Genomic DNA, 18,888 nt, shown 5'->3' with positions numbered 1-18,888 from the left:
ACTGCGCGATGACTAAGTCCCCTTTCGAAGACAGAGAACAGGAGACTGAGGAAGGGCAGGGACTGGCCCAAGGTGATGAGGGGAAGAGCTCCCATGGCAATTAGCAAGAACTCTCGGAATTGCTAACACTCAAAGGGCCCTGCCTGTCTGCCTGGAACTTCCTAAGGGCTTTACAAGTCCTAATTCATTCATCTCCATAGCAACCCCTTGAGGTAGGTACTAATAGTCTCCTCATTTTCACAGGTGAGGACTGGAGGCACAGAAACCTTAGGAAACTTGCCCCAGGCCACACAGCTTCTAAGCAATGATGTGGGAATGTAAATTAACAACTTCACACTTCCCATTGTGAGGCTTCCATTTTGCGGAGGAGGCAATTGGGGCTCAGGTCTTGTCACTCAGTCAGTGGGTGGCAGGGTAGGGACCAGAACCTGGGCCTCCCAGGGGCCTGAGTAGCCTGTGTTGGGGTGTGGAGTGGGCTCTGCGGCCACTCTGTCCAGCCAGCTCTGCCTACAGCTCAGGTCAAAGCCCCCACTTGCCTTTGCCCATCATCAGTCAGCTTCCTCAACAGTAAAGCAGGGAATACTGTTTCCTCCCTCACAGATAAATTGAGAGCATTAAGTCAGTTGAAACGAGAAAGGCTTTGGAGTAGTGCCTGCCACCCGGGAGGTACCCTTCAACTTTGTTCTGGTCATTTTTCCCTGCACTCACCTCCCTGCTCCCCCACCCACTCCTCTTCCAGATGTAGCCCCAAGCCCAGGGAAGGGCTGAGCTGGGCTGCTGTGGGCGTGGGCGGGCGGTGGGGGAACAGCCAGGCTCCAGTCACGTGGCAGCTACCTCGGGGTCAGAAGTCAGGCCTGCCTCCCCTGGCCCAGCTCTGTGGGGCTGGGCCCTGGTCCACCTGCCCACCTGCTCCTGGGAGCTCCCTCCTACCCGGCCCAGAGCCCAGGCGGCCTATCCTCAGCCTTGGAAGGAAGGTTTCAGCCTTGAGGCCATCCTCCAGATGAGAAAAGGCAGCCTGGGAGGTGGGTGGGGACAGGCCCAATGGTCCCTCGGAGACTGGGGGCGGGGTGCAGCTTTGTTTATACACTGTTCCTGTGCAGGGGTGGCCCTTCCCCCATCTTGGAGCGGCCCAGATCCAATCTCAATATCGTCCCAAATGCCACTTCCTGAGAAAGGGCCTCTTACCTGCCCCTCTCGTTAGCTGATGGCCTGCCTCAGAATCCCGTGCTGCTACACAGAGCCATTGATGGTGGACCCTGAAGGATGTGTAGGAGTTGCCCAGGGGCTTAGGACTGAGGAGGGCATTCCTGACTGACCACCCAGCCAGGGCGAAACATGGCGGTGGGAGGTGTTCTGGCACACAGGGGAACAAATTGGTGTCCCGTGAAACTATAAATATAACTCGGCAATCACTGAACCGTGTCGTATATGGGGAAACTGAGGCTGAAGAGTCTGGGAGTTGGACCAGTCGGAACTCTCCTGGCTTTCGGGACAGGTCTGCCTCAATACCTGAATAAGCACGCTGCTCCTCGTTGGAGTACGGAAAAGTCCTCCTCCAACTTCGGAAACACCCGCCGGCCCCCTCCAAAGCTCTTCCCCAGCCGCCCACGGAGGAGGCCTGGCTAATGGACTACAAGTCCCGGCAGGCCCCGCGCCGCGGCGCATGCTCGACGGGAGTACTTTCGCGAGCCCGGCCGAGCCCGGGGGCCCAGTCTTCCCCCATTGTCTGGCCGGTAGGGGCGGGCAGACAGCGCACGGGCACATCCATTGGTCAGCCTGCACGTCAGTCGCTGTCTGTGTCCGCCCCCGTGCAGGCCCCGCCTCGCGCGCCCGCGCCCGGGCTGCCTGGCGCCCCGCCCGCGCCTCAGGACCGGCGGGGCCGCGCGGCGCATCCTGCGGGCGGCGGCGGCGGCGGGCGCGGCGCCGGCAGCCGGACGCAAGATGATGAAGTTTCGGTTCCGGCGGCAGGGAGCCGACCCGCAGCGCGAGAAGCTCAAGCAGGAGCTCTTCGCCTTCAACAAGGTGCGGCGGCGGCGGCGGCGGCGGCGGCGGTGGTTCGGGCAGAGGGCGGCAGAGGGCGGGAGGGGGCGGGCCGGGGGCCCGAGCCGGGGGCCCGGGGGCCGGAGCCACGTCGGGCCCGGGGGGAGGGGGCGCCCAGCTGGGGCGCGGCGCGGGGAGCGGGCTGCGCGCCCCTCGGCGGGCCCCACTTCTCGTCTCCTCCCCTGCTCCACTCTCGGACTCTGGGTGGGTCTGGGTCCCTCGCTGACTTTCCGAGTCAGCCCCTCCGGGTCCCTGTGGGCCTCACTGGCCCTGGCTATGCGGATCTCTGTGTACTTGGGTCTGTGTGTGTGTTTCTCTCTGTGCGACTCTTTGCATGCCTCTGGGTCTCTGCCCGTCTCTGCCCAGGATCACCTCCCTATCCTCAGCCTGTCTGCCTCTGTCCCTGTGTGTCTCTGCGTATCCCTTCTCTGCCTTCCTTCATCTCTTTCTGTCTCTTGATCTCTGAGTCTTCGCCTGTCTCTCCTGCGTGTCTCTCTGCCTACATGCGTCTCTGTGCAGTCTTTGGGAACTCTCCCCCTGGCTCTTGCTATCTCTCTCTCTCTCTTCCTTTGGGGGACCTCAGAGCCCCTGCTCAGCCCTTGGGGCAGCCCAGGGCCCCAGTTTGTTTTGGTTTCGCACCCAGGCCGGTAGGGAGGGGTGAGGAATGGAGGCAGATGTTGTGGGGGGTGGGGCTGGGAAATCCCGTCCAGGTTCCTTTCCTCCCCTCCCCCAAGGCCCTAGGCTATGCCTTCCGGGGCTCTGACCTGCCCTGCTCTGCTGGGGGCTCCAGGGAAGATGCCTGGCTGGCTGTGTAGGCTGGCTGTGTAGGCATCTACACTTCAACTCTTGGGGCCTCAGTTTCCTTTGCTATGAAATGGGGCCACCTTTTTCCCTGCTGTGGGCTCTGGCTCCCTGTGTCGCATGGTCCAACTGACCTATCCTTTGGGCCAAGGTGGAGGTGGTTGCTCCTTCCTTTCTTTTCCTGGGTAGGGCAAGAGGGGGCCATGGGAAAGGGGCTGCCTTCAGCTCCCTCCTCTGCCCAGCTTTTGCGCTGATGTGTGGTAGATTCAGGCCCCCGTCTTTCCATTGCTAACTTCTGGGGTGTTTCTTCTGCCCTCACTTTTACTCCCAACCTCTGATTGCACAGCCCCTCACTGTTCTCGGGGATTAGAGTTATTGTTCCCATTATACGGGTGAGAAAATTGAGATTCAGAGAGGGATGATGACTTGCCCAAAGTCACAGACTGCGCTGGGGCTCTCTGTCCTTGTGGCCCCTTGTCGACAAGATATGACTTGAGTCTTGAGGGGCAGGGATTTTTGGATGGGCTGCTGTGGTCCTGAGCCAGACGCGAGGAGACCCTTGTTCAGGAGAAGGCTCTGGAATGGCTGGAGGTGAAGTGGCTGAGGTGGGAATGTCTCTCAGGGCAGGCAGGGTTTCCTGGTGGTGGTGGGGCTGCCGGGGCCTTCAGACGTGGTAGCTGAGAAGTTGCCAGGGGCCTGGGGAGCCCAGAAGGGTGGCTGGTGTCCAGGGTCTCCCAGCTGGTTCCTCTGGTGCGCTGGGTGACTGTGTGCGTGAGCCCCTGTGAGATGCGAGGAGGATGGTGGGGACAGGTGAGTCAGGGACTGTGAAGTGGAGACTGGAGATACATGGTGGGTCCTCCTGGCTGGGCCTGGGTTGGCAGAAGCCAAGGGCTCCCTGCTCAGGAGAGTGAGGCCCCATTCTGAGTGGGCAGCGTTGGTGTAGTTTGGGGCAAGGGACTTGGTCACAATAGGAGATAGGCGATCACTAGAGAACAAATGGGTCCTAGATCCTGAGTGGTGGCGAGCATCAGAAGCAGGCGTGGACTTTGGACTGTCTTGCATCCAGATCGCTGTCCTGCCCGCACCTTGCCCATGGGATGTCCAGTCTATGTCACTTTATATCCTGAGCTCCTCCTGTGTGAGGGCCCCCTTCTAGGTATTGAGGACACACCATAGTGACCCAAGAGGGACAAATGCCTCTTCACTTGGGGTGCTGAGGTACTCGTGGGGGAGGCAGTGAAAAGTCAAAGCAGAAGAGTGAAATATGCAGCAGTTAGGATGATGGCCAGTGTTGGGGATACAATAAAGTAGGGTGAGGGTAGGGAGTGTGGGGACAGGGAGCCGCTAGAGCAGGGTGATTCGGGGAGGGCTTTGAGGAGGTGACTCCTGAGCTGAGACCTGAGTAATGGGGAGGAGCCCTCCTTGGGGAATGCTGGGTGAAGCACTTTCCAGGTAGAGGGATAGTAGATGCAAAGGTCCTGAGGCAGGAGCCTGCCTAGTCAATTGGAGGAGAGCAGAAGGCCGTTGGGCCTGGAGTCAAAGAAGTTGGGGGAGAGAGAGAGGAGGAGGACAGAGAGGGGCCAGGTGGTAAGGTGGGAGCTCAGAGAGGGCCCTGAGCAGAGGATGGGACTGGCTAGACCTGGTCAGCTCTAGTACGGGCATGGCGAGGCTGGTGGGAAAGGGAAGGGCACTCCCCCCTGCCCCCTGCCCTGCCAGCCAAATGGGCGACTCTGTCCTCAGATGGCCTCACTGCCCCTAGTGCCCACATGGGAGACTGAGGAGGCTTGGAGAATGTAGTGATCCAAGCCAGCTGCATAGAGGGTGCAGTCCCTGGCCTAGATTGGTTGAAGCAGGAGGGAGGCTGGGGCAGCAGGCCTGGGACCACGGTTTCTTTTGAAATGTGTGCCTTACTGAGGCACTGGTCAGGAGATGCCTGTGCCCACTTGTGGTGTGTCCCGCATTGGTGTTGAAGACAGGGTGGGAGCCCCTTCAGGCAGGCCTCTGGGGATGAGTGGGAGTTCCATGGTGGATGTGGGAAGGTGGCCGAAAGCATGAGCCGGTGGAAGGAAGGACTGAGAACCCAGAGGGCTGGAGTCTGCCGAGGGACAGGCCCTGCCAGAAGGAGAGGCCCTGGGGGAGCCGGACGAGCTGATCCCGGGTGTTGCCCTCCGATCTCCAGTGGGGCCCGTGGGGAGTGCCACGCACATCATACGGGACCTCAGAAAGCATGGCAGCTCACCTCCAGGAGTGGGGCACAGGAGTGGGACGGGTAGGGTCGACTGGTAGGGTCGACTTCTGTGCCTGCACCTTGGGGGTCCTGCTTCTCTCTGTTGCCAGAGCCCTGCACAGGGCGGGCCGGACGTGGGTGCAGAGGACAAGGTCTTGGCCGGGGGAGGGCCTGTGAGGTATGGATTGCAGATGTGATCACCTGTTTCAGAGTTGGGAACACCGAGGTGCAGAGCTCAGATGGACAGGCGCCCGTCCTCACTGTGCAGCTACACTAGTCTGGAGGCTGCCTTGGGGTGAGCCTCAGGTGGGCCAGGGGCTGTGTGCCGCTGCCCATGCCCTCCCCTCCCCCTGCAGACCGTGGAGCATGGCTTCCCCAACCAGCCCAGCGCCCTGGCCTTTGACCCAGAGCTCCGCATCATGGCCATCGGCACGAGGTCTGGGGCCGTCAAGATGTATCCTTTGCGCACCGAGGCCTTCAGGGCCAGTCCTGCTCGCAGCCCCCTACGTGCTGACTCCTGGGGCCTGGCCCACCCCAGGAGGCCGCAGTCGGTGCCTGGGTCCTGGTGGAGTTGGTGCAGCCTCTGCCCTGAGACTTCTTTACAGAAATGGTTGTGGGGGAGGGTTCAGCTTGTAGTGGTCACAGCTGTCCCTAGCTGCGTTTCAGCCGGCAAGTTACCTAGGCGACCCTGCCACTGCTCCAGCAACTGACTGGGAACACTGGGCCGGGAGGCTGGCCAGGCGCGGTACCCAGCAGGGGTGGCGAATGGGCCAGGGTCGCCTAGCGGGCCTTGCCCTGGTGACCAGGCATACACGCGTGTGCGAATGTGAAGACACATGTGTGCGGCCGAGGGGCTGGGGGCCGTGCCAGGCTCAGCATGGTGAGCGCGGCGCAGCCCCCACCTGGGTGCCGGCGGCTGCACAATGGGCCGTGTGAGCTGCACAAAGCGGGCATTTTCCTGCCAGCGCGGGGTGGGGGCGGGGTGGGGGCACGCCGGCAGCTGACTGCCTCCCTGCTTGCTACGGAGGACCCCACCCCTGCTGCTCTTGGGGAAGCCCCTTGGGTGGGGAAACTGAGGGAAGGGCCTACTGGGGGCTGCCTGCCCTCCCCCTGTGCTCCGTGATCCTCCAGCTCTCAGTACCCTCACTGGGGACGTTGGTTGGCCAAAAAATGAGTCAATGCCTGGAAAGGGGTGGGGTGGGCATGGGGGCCTTCCCACCCCAGGGCCGGTGGCCGGTCAGGGGTGGGTGACTGGGCCTATAGTTTGCGAGTCCACCTTCCCTAGGAGGTGTGGTGGGGCCGGGGTGCCCCTCCTCTCCCATGGACTCCCAGGGAGGCACCGTGGAGCAGGGAATGGGGTGGGGAGGGGACAGTGCTTGGATCCCTTGCCCTGAACCGCCCCCCACCAGCCCCGGCCTGCTCCTGCCCCTCTGGGTGCTGTTGTACCCTCCCTGCACGTGTATTGTGTTCCTGCAGCCCCTTGCTCAGTCCCCTGTCCAGGCGACTCTGGTAGCCGCTTGAGCTGTCCCTCCATGGTGTTTCTCATGCACGGGCTCTGCGTGCTCACAAAGAACCTGATGTACTGGTGAGGAGACAGCCCCAGAGGAGGAGGCTGGGGCCCTCCTCTTTCCCCTCCTTCCTTCCCCCAAACTACCAGAGCCCTGGGTTGGGAAACTGAGGCTGGCCACAGCAGCTACCCCTCCCCCTCAAGGGCAGCCGTCTCCTTGGCAACCCTGGTTCCCGCCCAGCAGCTCCTGCCCTCTCTTTTGTCCCCTCTTCTTGTGTTCTGGTTCCTGCAGGGAATCTCAGCTCTAGCTCCAAAGCAACGAGCCCCTGTGTTGTTGCTGGGCAACACTGACCCCTCCCTAGCCCTCCCTCCTGACCCCCCTCCCCACCCCCTTCCGACCCCTGTCGGACCACTGTCAGACCTGGAGCTGCCTGGAGCTGCCGTGGTGACTTTGGCACTGACCCCAGGGACTTGCGGCAACTCACCCAACCTTCCCAAGCCTCCGTGCAATGTCTATGAAATGGGCTGGTCCCGGCCTCTCCCCATCACAGTAGGGGCTGCTGGCTGCCAGTCCCAGAGGGAGTTCGATGTCCTTGCTTGCAGCTGGAGGTTGGCCTGGAGCTGTGGGAAGAGGCAGCCTGGGCTCTGCTGTGCCCCAGGCTTCCGTACCCAGGCCCGGCCTGGCCTCTCTGCCTGTGTGATCCCAACCTGCGGGGCCCAGCTCTTAACGTACACAGACATGCTCTGAGGCTGACACAGAACGGGAGCCTGGCCATGTGCCAGGCCTGGGCCAAAGGTGCTGGGTGTGTTTGTATTCTCACTTGCCCTGCATCAGCCCTACAAGGTTGGAGTGGGACTCACAAGCCCATTTTACAGATGAGGAAGTAAAGGTCACATAGTACCAACTTGCAGCGCAGAGTGAAGCCTGCTCTCTGAGCCTGGGGGTATTTTGGGGGTACAGACCGGTGCTTCTTCAAGGACGGGTGTCCCTCCTTGGACCTTGGAGGGCAGGCCTGGCGGGGGCCCATTGGACGGTTCTCGGAAGGGAGGATCTCCCGTGCCTGCTTCTGCCCTTGACGTCTGCACTCAGCTATGGTGCACCTGGTGTGGAGTTTACTGGCCTGCACCGAGACACAGCCACTGTCACCCAGATGCACTTCCTGCCCGGCCAGGTGAGCCTCTCCCCTCCGCGGCTGCCCCAGCCTCTGTGCCCTGCCCAGCCCCCAACTAGCCCGGTCTCTGTCTCTGCTCATCCACCAGGGCCGCCTCCTGACCCTGTTGGACGATAGCAGCCTGCACCTCTGGGAGATCGCCCACCGCAACGGCTGCGCCCACCTGGAGGAGGCTCTCAGCTTCCAGCCACCGAGTCGGCCGGGCTTTGATGGGGCCAGGTACCAGATGACTTGGCTGGGGATGAGCTGCGGGGCCTAGGGGAGCCTGGTGGAGGTGGTGGGAGCCGGCCTCTGCTGTGGGCCTAGGACCCCTGCCCTGGGCTTCAGGGGGGTGGAGTCCATCGAGCTGTGCCTGGGTTCTGGTGGATTTTTCGGGTGTTAAATAGGGGGTCCCGGCTGAGTCTCAGGTGATGCTCTGGTGGTGACTAGGGCCGTTCATGGTTGGGGGTGGGGTAATGGGCTGTAAAGTGCATGGCTGACAGGGCAAGTTTGGGGGCAAGGAGGGTCCCACCAGGCTGTGTGAGGTGCCAGAGAGGACACTCTAGGGGGCAACCGAGTGGGCCTGGACCCCCGGTGAGAGTGTAAGGGGGCCTCTCGGTGCCCGGCCCTGCTGGCCCTTCCTGAAATGGTCAGTGTGGGCAAGTCCTTAACCCTTCAAGAATCCTGTACTGCCTGAGTGGGCGGCTTGTCCTACTCCTGCTGAGGGCTGAGTGAGACCCCCCACACATCCACCCCTCCCCCTAGGATGGGTCCCCCAGGGGAGGTCTCTCATCCTCTGCAGGCAGGGTCAGTCTGGGGCACCTCCAGTGAAGTCAGGGGGCCATCCGTGGGCTGGTGACTGGGGTTCCCGGGTCGGGCTCAGGAGGGTTGTGTGTGTCCTGGAGCCCTTGGTCCTGGCCTGGGCGCTGGCCTGGTTCCTGCCTTCCCCTCCTAGTGAGTGGGAGGGGCTCGGGAGTCTGTCTCCAAGACCTGGGGAACCTATTTTTATCCCTCTCCTTCCCAACATCCTGATGAATAATTGAGTGCGCTAATTACACCGTCGCCTTCCCGGTGCGCCAGCCCACTCGAGAACCCCCTGAGCACAGGGGGGCCTTCATGAGCAGCTCCGCCCCATCCATACCCCTCCTTAGAAGGGCCTGGGCTCACCCTCACCTGCCTCCCCTCCTCTTGTGCAGTGGCCCGCTCAGCCTTGCCCGCGTCACAGTGGTCCTGCTGGTGGCGCCTGGTGACATGGCAGCCCTGGGCACTGAGGGCGGCAGCGTCTTCTTCCTGGATGTTCCCACCCTGACACTGCTCGAGGGGCGGACTCTTGTCCCGGACGAGGTTCTTCGCAGGTGAGAGGCAGGCGGGCCCCCCAGCAGCTAGTCTGGGCCTGGGGGTGCTCCTGCCAGCTCACGTGAGCCCCTCCTCAGCGTGCCAGACGACTACCGGTGTGGGAAGGCACTGGGCCCCGTGGAGTCACTCCAGGGACACCTGCGGGACCCCACCAAGATCCTCATCGGCTACAGCCGAGGCCTGCTGGTCATCTGGAACCAGGCGGCACAGTGCGCAGACCGCGTCTTCCTGGGTAACCAGGTATGTGGGGGAGGCCAGCGCCCCCCGCCGAGGCCCTCTGCTCACACCCCTGCTCACACTCCCCACCCCGCCCAGCAGCAGCTGGAGAGCCTGTGCTGGGAACGCAGCGGCAGCACGCTGGTCAGCTCCCACAGCGACGGCAGCTACGCCGTCTGGTCCGCCGACGCTGGCGACTCCCCGATGACCCAGCCCACAGTGGCCACCACGCCATATGGTGAGTGCCGGGGAGGCCGAGGGCGGCTCCTGCCGCCTGAGCATGGGGTTGGCCGGTGACCCCAAACTCAGGCACTTGGGGCTGCCTGGCCTTGGTGGGGATGTCCAAGAGGACTGGTGGAAGGTGGCGGTGCCAAGTGCCATCCTCAAAGGTGAGACCACTGGGGGGGTGCGTGGTGGGATAGTGGGCCTTCCCCTCGGGGAGTCAGGAAGCAGCTGCGAGGTGGGGAGCGATGGAGGCAGACTAGGAATGGGAGAAGCTTGGAGAAGTGTGACCTGGGGCCCTTCCGGTCCTGGCGAGCGAGTGAGCCCGACACTGTCCCACCCCTCCAGGCCCCTTCCCCTGCAAAGCCATTAACAAGATTCTGTGGCGAAACTGTGAATCTGGGTAGGTGGGGAGCGGGTTCTCAGATGCGGGCTGGGGGCTGTGTCTGCAGCGGGGAGCAGGGTGGGCGCAGGGGCGCAGGGACGGCCTGCATCGCTCTCCCTGGGCTGGGCAGTGCGCACCTGGGGCCCTGTGGCTCACGCGGCTCCCCTGCCGGCCCTGCAGGGACCACTTCATCATCTTCAGCGGAGGCATGCCCCGTGCCAGCTACGGTGACCGCCACTGTGTGAGTGTGCTCCGGGCCGAGACCCTGGTGACGCTGGACTTCACTTCCCGCATCATCGACTTCTTCACGGTGCACAGCACACGGCCTGAGGATGGTGTGTGCCCGCCCTGGCCCGTGCTCCATGCCCCGTGCCCCGTGCCCCCTGCCCCCTGCCACTGGGCTCACCTAGCCCTCGTCCCGCAGAATTCGATGAGCCCCAGGCCCTGGCCGTGCTGCTCGAGGAGGAGCTGGTGGTACTGGACCTGCAGACGCCTGGCTGGCCTGCCGTGCCCGCCCCGTACCTGGCCCCACTGCACTCGTCCGCGATCACCTGCTCTGCACACGTCGCCAATGTCCCCGCCAAGCTGTGGGCCCGCATCGTGAGTGCTGGTGAGCAGCAGAGCCCGCAGTCTGCCTCCAGCTCCTCGGTATGTGCCCGGGGCCTCCTGAGGGGTGAGGGTTGGGTGGGGGGTGGAGGATGGCAGTGGTGATCCAGGCTCTGGCCAGGCCCAGGCCCGGAGTGGGGAATGTGGCAGACATGCATAGAGAACTCAGAGGCAGTTTGGGACCTGGGTGCCAGGCCCAGGGTGAGAAGAAGGCATTTGTCCTGACCTTCCGCTTCCAAATCTCTGCCTCCCTCTCCCAGAGCTGGCCCATCACTGGGGGCCGGAACCTGGCCCAGGAGCCATCCCAGCGAGGGCTGCTGCTGACCGGGTAGGCAGATGTGTGTTCCATGGTCAAGCACAGGTGTGACGTGTGTATGCGTTTGTGCGTGTGTGTGTATGCAGATGGGGCCTGGTGCAGGCCCCACAGGTGCGGGAGAGCCTGTCCGAGGCCTGGTGGATACTGACCTGTCTGGTGAGCCAGGCCCCGCCCCTGGTGGGACCAGGCCACCCGCTCTCCTGCTGGGTGGATTAGGATGAAGCTTCCCTAGGCCCTGGTTTAAGGCCCCGCCCTGCCCTGCCTTTTGGTCTGGAACTGAGCTCCACCTACCTGGCCTGCCCTGGGACCGGAAAATCTGGGCTGGCCCACGCGGATCTGCCCTGGGCAGGTGCTACAGAGCCCAGCCTGGGCCTGGCGGGCGCTGACGTGCCCGTGACTCAGGCCCTAGCTTCCTGCCTTGCCTCTGCTGCCTGCCTGTGCTGGAATCCTCAGGCCTCTGGCTCCAGCGTCCCCTGCCCTGCTGGGGAACTGATCGTGGCTCTGGAAGTGTCCCAACTGGCCCCAGAGACTCAGGCACCTTTTCACACCCTGGCTCTGGGCTCTCACCACTGCTCGGAGGCCCCTGACGTGGGCCTTGCAGCTGTGTCCCGAGGCTTCACCCCAGATCTGTCTGCTCCTGCCCCCTATTTCCCCTCCCTGCTTCCTCCCAGCCTCCCCAGGCTTCCTGCTGCCCTGCCTACATGGCTGCCCCATGCCCCAGCTGATCCTTCTGTGCTGTGGCTAGCTCCTAAGCGCCTTTCCTGGATGCGCCCGTAGTCCTCTCTTCCCTGCATTTTCTCCTCTACCATCTCCTGCTCATCACACTGGTGATTATTTCCAGTGATTTTTACCCTGTTTGAGAGGCCCAGGTGCATGGGGTCAGGCATACAGTGGGCGCTCAGTATGTGTTCGCTCGTTGCAGTAGATGCGTCCTTGTGTGCCACGGGAGTCTGGTCAGTGCTTGGCATCTGCAGTGGGTGCTCAGTGAGTGGTTGCAGGGTGAGTGGCCGGGGAGGCGCAGGGGGACCAGGGGTGGGGCTGACATCGCCTTCCCCGCAGCCACGAGGATGGGACTGTGCGGTTCTGGGATGCCTCTGGCGTGGCACTGCGGCCGCTCTACAAGCTCAGCACAGCCGGCCTCTTCCAGACAGACTGTGAGCACGCTGACAGCCTGGCCCAGGCCGCCGAGGACGACTGGCCCCCCTTTCGCAAGGTGGGCACCTCCCTGAGCTCTGGGGACCTGGGCCCCACCCTGCCCTGAGTCCTCACTCCATCCTTCCCCCCAGGTGGGCTGCTTTGATCCCTACAGTGATGACCCTCGGCTCGGTGTGCAGAAGGTGGCCCTGTGCAAGTACACGGCCCAGATGGTGGTGGCTGGCACGGCAGGCCAGGTACGGCAGAGGTGGCTTCGGGTTGAGGTCTCCAAAGGCTTTCTGAAGGAAGTAGATCTGACCCAGAGTGGGGCTCCAGGTGAGGGTGGTGGGGGTGAGGCTGGCCAGGGAGGTGGAACCTGTTGGGGGCCTTGAGGCTAGACACCGGCTCTTGGGGAACCACGGAGGGTTGGGGCTGGGATCGGGAGCACAAGTATAAGGTGAGCCCTGGGAGCATGGGGACCAGCAGGGCTTGGTCCTTGCGGTGTCCCCAGCACCCCGCACGATACATATGTGTTCTACGGGCACTTACTGTTAAATGGGAGACCGGTGAGTGGAAAGGAGTTTGCTCCAAAGGCCAGCGGCTCTTGGTTACTGCTTTGTCACTGGCACTAGTGCAGTATACAGAAGGTATATTCTGTATACCTTATACTTTGTATACCTTACACCTTATAGCTTATACCTTAAGGTATACTTAAGGCATACCTTAATATATATAAGAATATAAGAACTTAGTAAGAAAGTACACTCTATATACCTTATGCCTTGTACTCTGTATATACTCTGTGTGTTTAATGGAGACGGGCTTGGGGGAATGGGATACTTGGCTCATAAAAAACAAGGAAGCAGGTCTTGGTCACCATTGTGTTCCCCAGTGCTCAGTGAAGGTCCTGGTATACAGCAGGCATTCAGTAAGTGCTTATTAAGTAGATGAACTAGAGATAATACCACTGGGACCACCCTGATGGGCTTGGCAGGCTTGGGTGGGGCCTGGCTACTCCCATCCTCCTCCATGCTGACCCCTCCGCCACCGTGACTGTGCGCTCAGGTGCTGGTGCTGGAGCTAAGTGATGTGCCCTTGGAGCAGGCGGTCAGCGTGGCCAGCGTGGACCTCCTCCAGGACCGAGAGGGCTTCACGTGGAAGGGCCACGAGCGGCTGAGTCCGCGTACAGGGCCGCTGCCGTGGCCTGCTGGCTTCCAGCCCCGAGTGCTGGTTCAGTGCCTGCCACCAGCTGCTGTCACCGCTGTCACGCTCCATGCCGAGTGGAGCCTCGTGGCCTTTGGCACCAGTCACGGCTTTGGCCTCTTCGACTATCAGCGCAGGAGCCCAGTGCTGGCCAGGTGTGTGGGGGGTGGGGCTGGTGACATAGGGTCTGTACTGCCCCCCCCACCCCTACCCCCGACCCCAGCCTCCTGTGGGGGCTCTGATGTTTCCCTACACCTGTCTGGGCCTCGCTTTCCCCTTTTAAGGTCTGAGATAACGGAGGTAGGGTGCCCTGAAAGCCCCCTGCCCCTCTGGCAGCCCTGTTCTTAGGGGAAGTGCTGCCACGGAGTTTGAAGCCCCAGCTGCCGGATGGTGGGGCAGCGTCCCTGGGCCTCTGGTTCCTGACCCCCGGGGCCGGCGGCTGCATGGTGGCCACTCCCAGTGTCTGCTCTGGGCCCTGGCTGATGTAGCCTGCCCGCAGGTGCACACTTCACCCCAATGACTCTCTGGCCATGGAGGGCCCGCTGTCCCGGGTGAAGTCCCTGAAGAAGTCTCTGCGCCAGTCCTTTCGGCGCATCCGCAAGAGCCGAGTCTCGGGCAAGAAGCGGGCTGCTAATGCCACCAGCAAGGTGAGCTGGGGCTCGGCTGCCCGGGTGCCGCCCGGCTGCCTCTGCAGGCTGGGCATAGCCGCGGAGCCAGGCCCCGGCCCTGGCCTGGGCCCTGAGCCCTGAGCCCGGTGTCTGGTCGCCATGGTTGCCCCAGCCAGTGTGGTGAGGACAGGGCGGGGAGGGTGCCGGGCTGTTGGGCAGTGGGCTGTGGGGGAGGCGGCGTCCTGGAGGCCGCTGCCCCTCCAGTTGCAGGAGGCCAACGCGCAGCTGGCCGAGCAGGCGTGTCCCCACGATGTGGAGATGACCCCGGTGCAGCGCCGCATCGAGCCCCGCTCCGCCGACGACTCCCTCTCCGGCGTCGTCCGCTGCCTCTACTTTGCCGACACGTTCCTTCGAGATGGTGAGACGGGGGTGGTGGGGATGGGCTGGGGGGGATGGACCTCAGCTGGCCATCTAGGCCATGTTGGTAGGGGGCACTGCACCTTCTGGGAAGGAGGAAAGCCGACCGCATGCTGCCTGGAGCTGGCTCCCCAGGCACGCTTGGTTCCTGGTGCCTTTGTCCATTCATCTCAAGAACACCTCCTTATGCTTGGTGTCGGGTCAGCATCTAGTCAGGCCCTCCTTGGCATCTTACTTAGGGGACTTCCGGTCCCTGGGTCTGTGAGGGGAGCACCCCCTCTCGGTGTCATTTTTATGTTGGGGATCCTCTGTCCCATGGCTCTTCTCACTGGACGTGGCAGCCCTCCTTACCGCGTTCTGCTGTCCCTGAGGTGGCCGACGGGGCACGGCTTCCCAGTGGCCGGTGTCCCTTGTCAGGGCTGCAGTGTGAGCTGCTGACTTTCCCCGGGGGTTTGGCTCCCCCTGACGGCTGCTGCAGAGGCCAGCGGTTCATCAAGGGCTCATGGCAGTGACTGGCACTTCCTGCTGGCTCCTGCCTCCGATTCTGCACTGAGGGCCCATCCCCAGATTTGCAGCTCGCATGGGCAAAGCTAGTGAGACAGTGTCCCCGGGGGCCCCAGTGTCTTCCAGCCCCGGACCGAGGGCTCCGTGTGTGGCTGTGAGGTGGCAAGCACCCCGAAGGGGGTTGGCCACAGCCCACTCGAGCATGTCTGTGGGGTGAGGGGGTTCTGAGTCTGTCACTGGGACCGGTGATGGTGTACGGTGGCGTTGGGGAACGGTCAGGGCTCCCTGGTACGGAGCTGGGGGCTGAGGGTGCCGCGGGACAGGGTTTAGAGGCCCGGGTGTAGATGGGGGCCTGCAGACGTCTTCGAGGCCGTCCCCCCTAGCGGGGGCTGTATCCCAGGCCCCACATTTCATCAGCAGCACGGGTACCGTGCCTTGGCCTCTGGGGAGGCGTGGGTCGGGGGAGTGGCGGTTCTGGGGCCTTGGGAGGGGAGAGGAGGAGCCTGTGGGGTGCAGCTGGCAGCCCGCCTCACCGGCCCGGCCTCCCACAGCAGCCCACCACGGACCCACCATGTGGGCGGGCACCAACTCGGGCTCTGTGTTCGCCTACGCGCTGGAGGTGCCGGCAGCGGCAGGCGGCGAGAAGCGACCCGAGCGGGCGGTGGAGGCCGTGCTGGGCAAGGAGGTGCAGCTAATGCACCGCGCCCCCGTGGTGGCCATCGCCGTGCTGGATGGCCGTGGCCGCCCGCTGCCCGAGCCCTATGAGGCCTCCCGGGACCTGGCACAGGCCCCTGACATGCAGGGCGGCCACGCCGTGCTCATCGCGTCTGAGGAGCAGTTCAAGGTAAGCCCCAGGAAGACCCTCCAGGCTCCTGCCCAGACACCATTGGACCCTCTAGAAACTGCCCTGTATCCCTCATCTGCTGAGATCCCTCCCTCTTCCTGAGACACCCCCGGCTAGTACAGGTACCCCCTGCAGATCCCAGGTGGCCGCAGTCCCTCAGCACCCTCCTGCCCCCCTGAGTCCCCGCCAGGACCCTCTGAGCACTCCTTGGGGCTCTGCCCGGCTGGAGGGCGGGATCTGAGGGGGTAGCAGCCACCTGACCCTCACAAGCCAGTGTGGCTGGTTTGGCCACAGGTGGTGGGGCTCTGGGAGGTGTCCCGGAGCAGCGTGGAACCTGGGTGGAGTGCGAGGATAGGGTAGCTGGGGGCGGGTGGGTCCTGGGCAGAGGTGGCCCTGTGGCCAAGCGGCGCAGGCCCCACTCGCAGGCTGGGTCCGGGGTGGGGGCTGCTACCTGTGCTTGGGACTCCAGGCTCTGCTCACCAGCCTCCCGCCCGCCGCCAGGTGTTCACGCTGCCCAAGGTGAGCGCCAAGACCAAGTTCAAGCTGACGGCCCACGAGGGCTGTCGCGTGCGCAAGGTGGCACTTGCCACATTTGCCAGTGTGGCCTGTGAGGACTATGCGGAGACCTGCCTGGCCTGCCTCACCAACCTGGGCGATGTGCACGTGTTCTCAGTGCCTGGCCTGCGGCCGCAGGTGCACTATTCCTGTATCCGGAAGGAGGACATCAGCGGCATCGCTTCCTGCGTCTTCACGCGCCACGGCCAGGGTGAGGGCAAGGCTTCCTGGGGCGGGCAGCCTGAGCGGGGCTGGGAGGGTCACTGGGGAGTGTTGGTAGAGAGGGGCCCCAGGGCTGGCGTGGGACTGGCCCCAGAGGCCGGGGGGAGGGGAAGTCCGCTGATGGGCTGTGGTTGGAGTCCCAGCCCTAACTGCACCCCTCTCCTCGCCTGCACCCCCCCTCTAGGTTTTTACTTGATTTCTCCGTCTGAATTTGAACGCTTCTCTCTGAGTGCCCGGAATATCACAGAGCCGCTCTGCTCTCTGGACATCAGCTGGCCCCGAGATAGCACCCGTGCCAGGTGCGTGGAAGGCCCAGCTCAGGAGGCCTACCGTGGGCGCTCTCATCCCCGTGCCCTGACTCTGCATGGAATGAGGGTGGCCCTCCATGGTGGCACCCCTCTCTGACCCTGGGGCCTGGGAGAGGGCAGGCAGGGTCTGACATGTGTGGGGTCCCCATCATGACCCCGTCTCTGCAGCCACAGGCTCCGAGAGTCACCCAAGCTGAGCCAGGCTAACGGGACCCCAGGCATCGTCCTGGCCTCACGGAGCCGCGATGGAAGTCCGGATCCAGGCCACAGCAAGGGAGCTGGTAAGGAGGACTGGGGTGGGGAATAAAGGTGGCCAGACTTCCACACAGCTCAGATGTGGGGGCGGGTTTCTGTGGGAGGCAATAGCCTGGCCCTGGCTATAAGCCCAGGGTGGGGCAGGCTAGGTAGGAGAGGGCTGGAGGTCAGCCCGTGGTCCCAAGCCTCGCTGTGGGCTGGGTTTGGGTCTGGGTCCTCGGGTCTTCGGGGATGGAAGGTGGAGTGCTGAGGGTGCTCGGTGCCGTGGGGCTCCAGGCAGGGGCCTGACCACTTCCTCCCTGCAGACACCCCAGAGCCGCCTGAGGCCATGCTCTCGCCCATGTCCATTGACTCGGCCACTAGTGCGGACACCACACTGGACACGACAGGGGACGTCACAGTAGAGGACGTGAAGGATTTCCTGGGGTGAGGCACATGGGCAAGTGGGTGTGTGGGAGGGTCTCCCCAGGCTCCCTAGCCTCCTACTTGCACCTTCCGGCCTCCCTTCTGTTGGAACTGGGCACTGAGGTCTAAGGAAGGGCCCGGTGCCAGGACCTTCTGATTACCATCCCCCTCCCCCCAGCTCTTCAGAGGAATCGGAAAACCTGAGGAACTTGGCAGAAGATGAGGCTCGAGCCTGCGCCATCCTGATCAAATAAGGTGCTGTGGGCTTAGGGCCCTGAGTCGGCCCACTCCGTGCTGTTTGACAGCCCTGATTTTCATACCTGAGTTTTAGAAAAACAGGGCCGGCCTGTCAGTTCCTGGATGTCATAGGTGGTGTGTAGAACCGGTCCAGAGCAAACAGCTTCGCAGTGCTGGCAGCTGGGGGCTTGGGGGCTGGCTTGGCCAGCATGTTTTGCAGATGAGATCCCCCAGGCTCGCGTGGTCAGGTCCAGCCTGGTGATCCCGGGGAGCAGGACCTGGATCTGGGGTCTGCGTCGGGGGTCCCTAGGTCTGCCCCACCTGTTGGCTGTCTGGTGCCCCCACCCAGTGTGACCCTGCGCTCCAGCTCCCTCTTCCTATTGTTGGGGTCACTGCTGCCAAGCCTGACCACGGTGGGGCCAGATGTGCGCAGTGCTCCGGCTCAGCAAACCTGCCTCTGGCTGTCACTGCAGGACCCTTGTCCCTGGGGGGGGGCGGAGTCAGCATGGTGGCCCCTGCAGCTAGGCTGTCGGCTCCTCTGGGGCTCCTTGCCTTTCTCTGAGCCCTCTTCTCTTCCTTTACCAGGAAGGCCAAAACTACGTGGCTCCCAACTGCACTGCTCAGAGTTGGGATCCAGGACTCCCTGGGCCCTTTGCCTAGACCCACATCTGCTAACCTGTGGCCTCCACCAGGACCTGCCTGCCCCATCCCGGGGCGGTGCAGGGCTGTGAGCCTGGGGCTCAGCCCTGAGCCTCTGGGGCGGATTTGCAGTGGCCCCTCCTGTGGGTAGCTGGCCGCCTGGAGGCCAGGTGCCATGGGGAGAAGACAGCTGGGGCTGGCAAGCCCATGCCACCTCCCATCAACACACCGTCCTTCCCCAACCCCTTTGCAAAGAGTATTTTTCTAACGCCTGTGCCGGGCTGGACGGGCATTTCTAAAACTATTTTGGTACTTGCTCCTGGGCCAGCACCCACCTCCACCCCCCAGTCTGTGCACGAGTGTGTGTGTGTATGTATGTGACTGGGAGTGTGTGTGTGTGTGTGACTGCGTGATTGGGGTCTAGTTAGAGGAGTGTGTGTGTGTGTGTGTGTGTGTATACACGTGTGTGCACGTGTTGGGAGGGGGGGTCGGTAAGGAAGGGTTTCCCTGTAGATTGTACCTTGGGGTTTTTTTCTTGTCATTTTGTTAAGATTAGCGCTGTTTTAATATTAAAAATACTGATTTTTAATATTGAAAATAAAAGCATTTAATATCTCTTAAAAGGCAACCACGCTGCTTTCTCTGTGGTAGGGAGGGGGCATCACACAGTAGCTCTCCCCAGAGGGACTCCAGCTGCCCAGACCCCTGAGGGCCTGGTTCGGGGCATCCC

The 18,888-nt window shown here is 62.9% G+C and overlaps 1 protein-coding gene across 2 annotated transcripts; it reads left to right on the top strand.

Moving 5' to 3' along the window:
- The first annotated feature begins 1,870 nt into the window (after nt 1-1,870).
- Nucleotides 1,871-18,528, top strand: LLGL1 (LLGL scribble cell polarity complex component 1). Of its 2 annotated transcripts, none has more exons than XM_032841254.1 (23): nt 1,871-2,022; nt 5,425-5,522; nt 7,666-7,747; nt 7,836-7,966; nt 8,923-9,081; nt 9,160-9,322; nt 9,404-9,536; nt 9,869-9,923; nt 10,086-10,240; nt 10,330-10,553; nt 10,772-10,839; nt 11,887-12,040; nt 12,114-12,218; nt 13,027-13,319; nt 13,664-13,811; nt 14,037-14,190; nt 15,245-15,537; nt 16,039-16,303; nt 16,499-16,613; nt 16,791-16,903; nt 17,183-17,303; nt 17,461-17,537; nt 18,105-18,528. In XM_032841254.1, the coding sequence occupies exons 1-22, from the start codon at nt 1,942-1,944 to the stop codon at nt 17,534-17,536; spliced, it is 3,186 nt and encodes a 1,061-aa protein (XP_032697145.1). In that variant the 5' UTR covers nt 1,871-1,941; the 3' UTR covers nt 17,537; nt 18,105-18,528. The 2 variants fall into 2 exon arrangements, with proteins under 2 accessions (XP_032697145.1, XP_032697144.1); XM_032841253.1 differs by having other exon boundaries at nt 9,401-9,536.
- Nucleotides 18,529-18,888: the final 360 nt, after the last annotated feature.

Source organism: Lontra canadensis, unplaced genomic scaffold, assembly GCF_010015895.1.
Source record: "Lontra canadensis isolate GAN:19392208 unplaced genomic scaffold, GSC_riverotter_1.0 scaffold122, whole genome shotgun sequence".
NCBI classification, from domain to species: Eukaryota; Metazoa; Chordata; class Mammalia; order Carnivora; family Mustelidae; genus Lontra; species Lontra canadensis.
This window is presented reverse-complemented; position numbering and strand designations above follow the sequence as displayed.

Excerpts from the sequence above, each read along its gene's own strand:
- LLGL1 (XM_032841253.1), top strand. The coding sequence starts at position 1,942 with ATGATGAAGTTTCGGTTCCGGCGGCAGGGAGCCGACCCGCAGCGCGAG. Across the intron at positions 9,323-9,400 it reads GCGTCTTCCTGGGTAACCAG|CAGCTGGAGAGCCTGTGCTG; the intron begins GTATGTGGGGGA and ends CCCGCCCAGCAG. Across the intron at positions 12,219-13,026 it reads TGGCTGGCACGGCAGGCCAG|GTGCTGGTGCTGGAGCTAAG; the intron begins GTACGGCAGAGG and ends CTGTGCGCTCAG.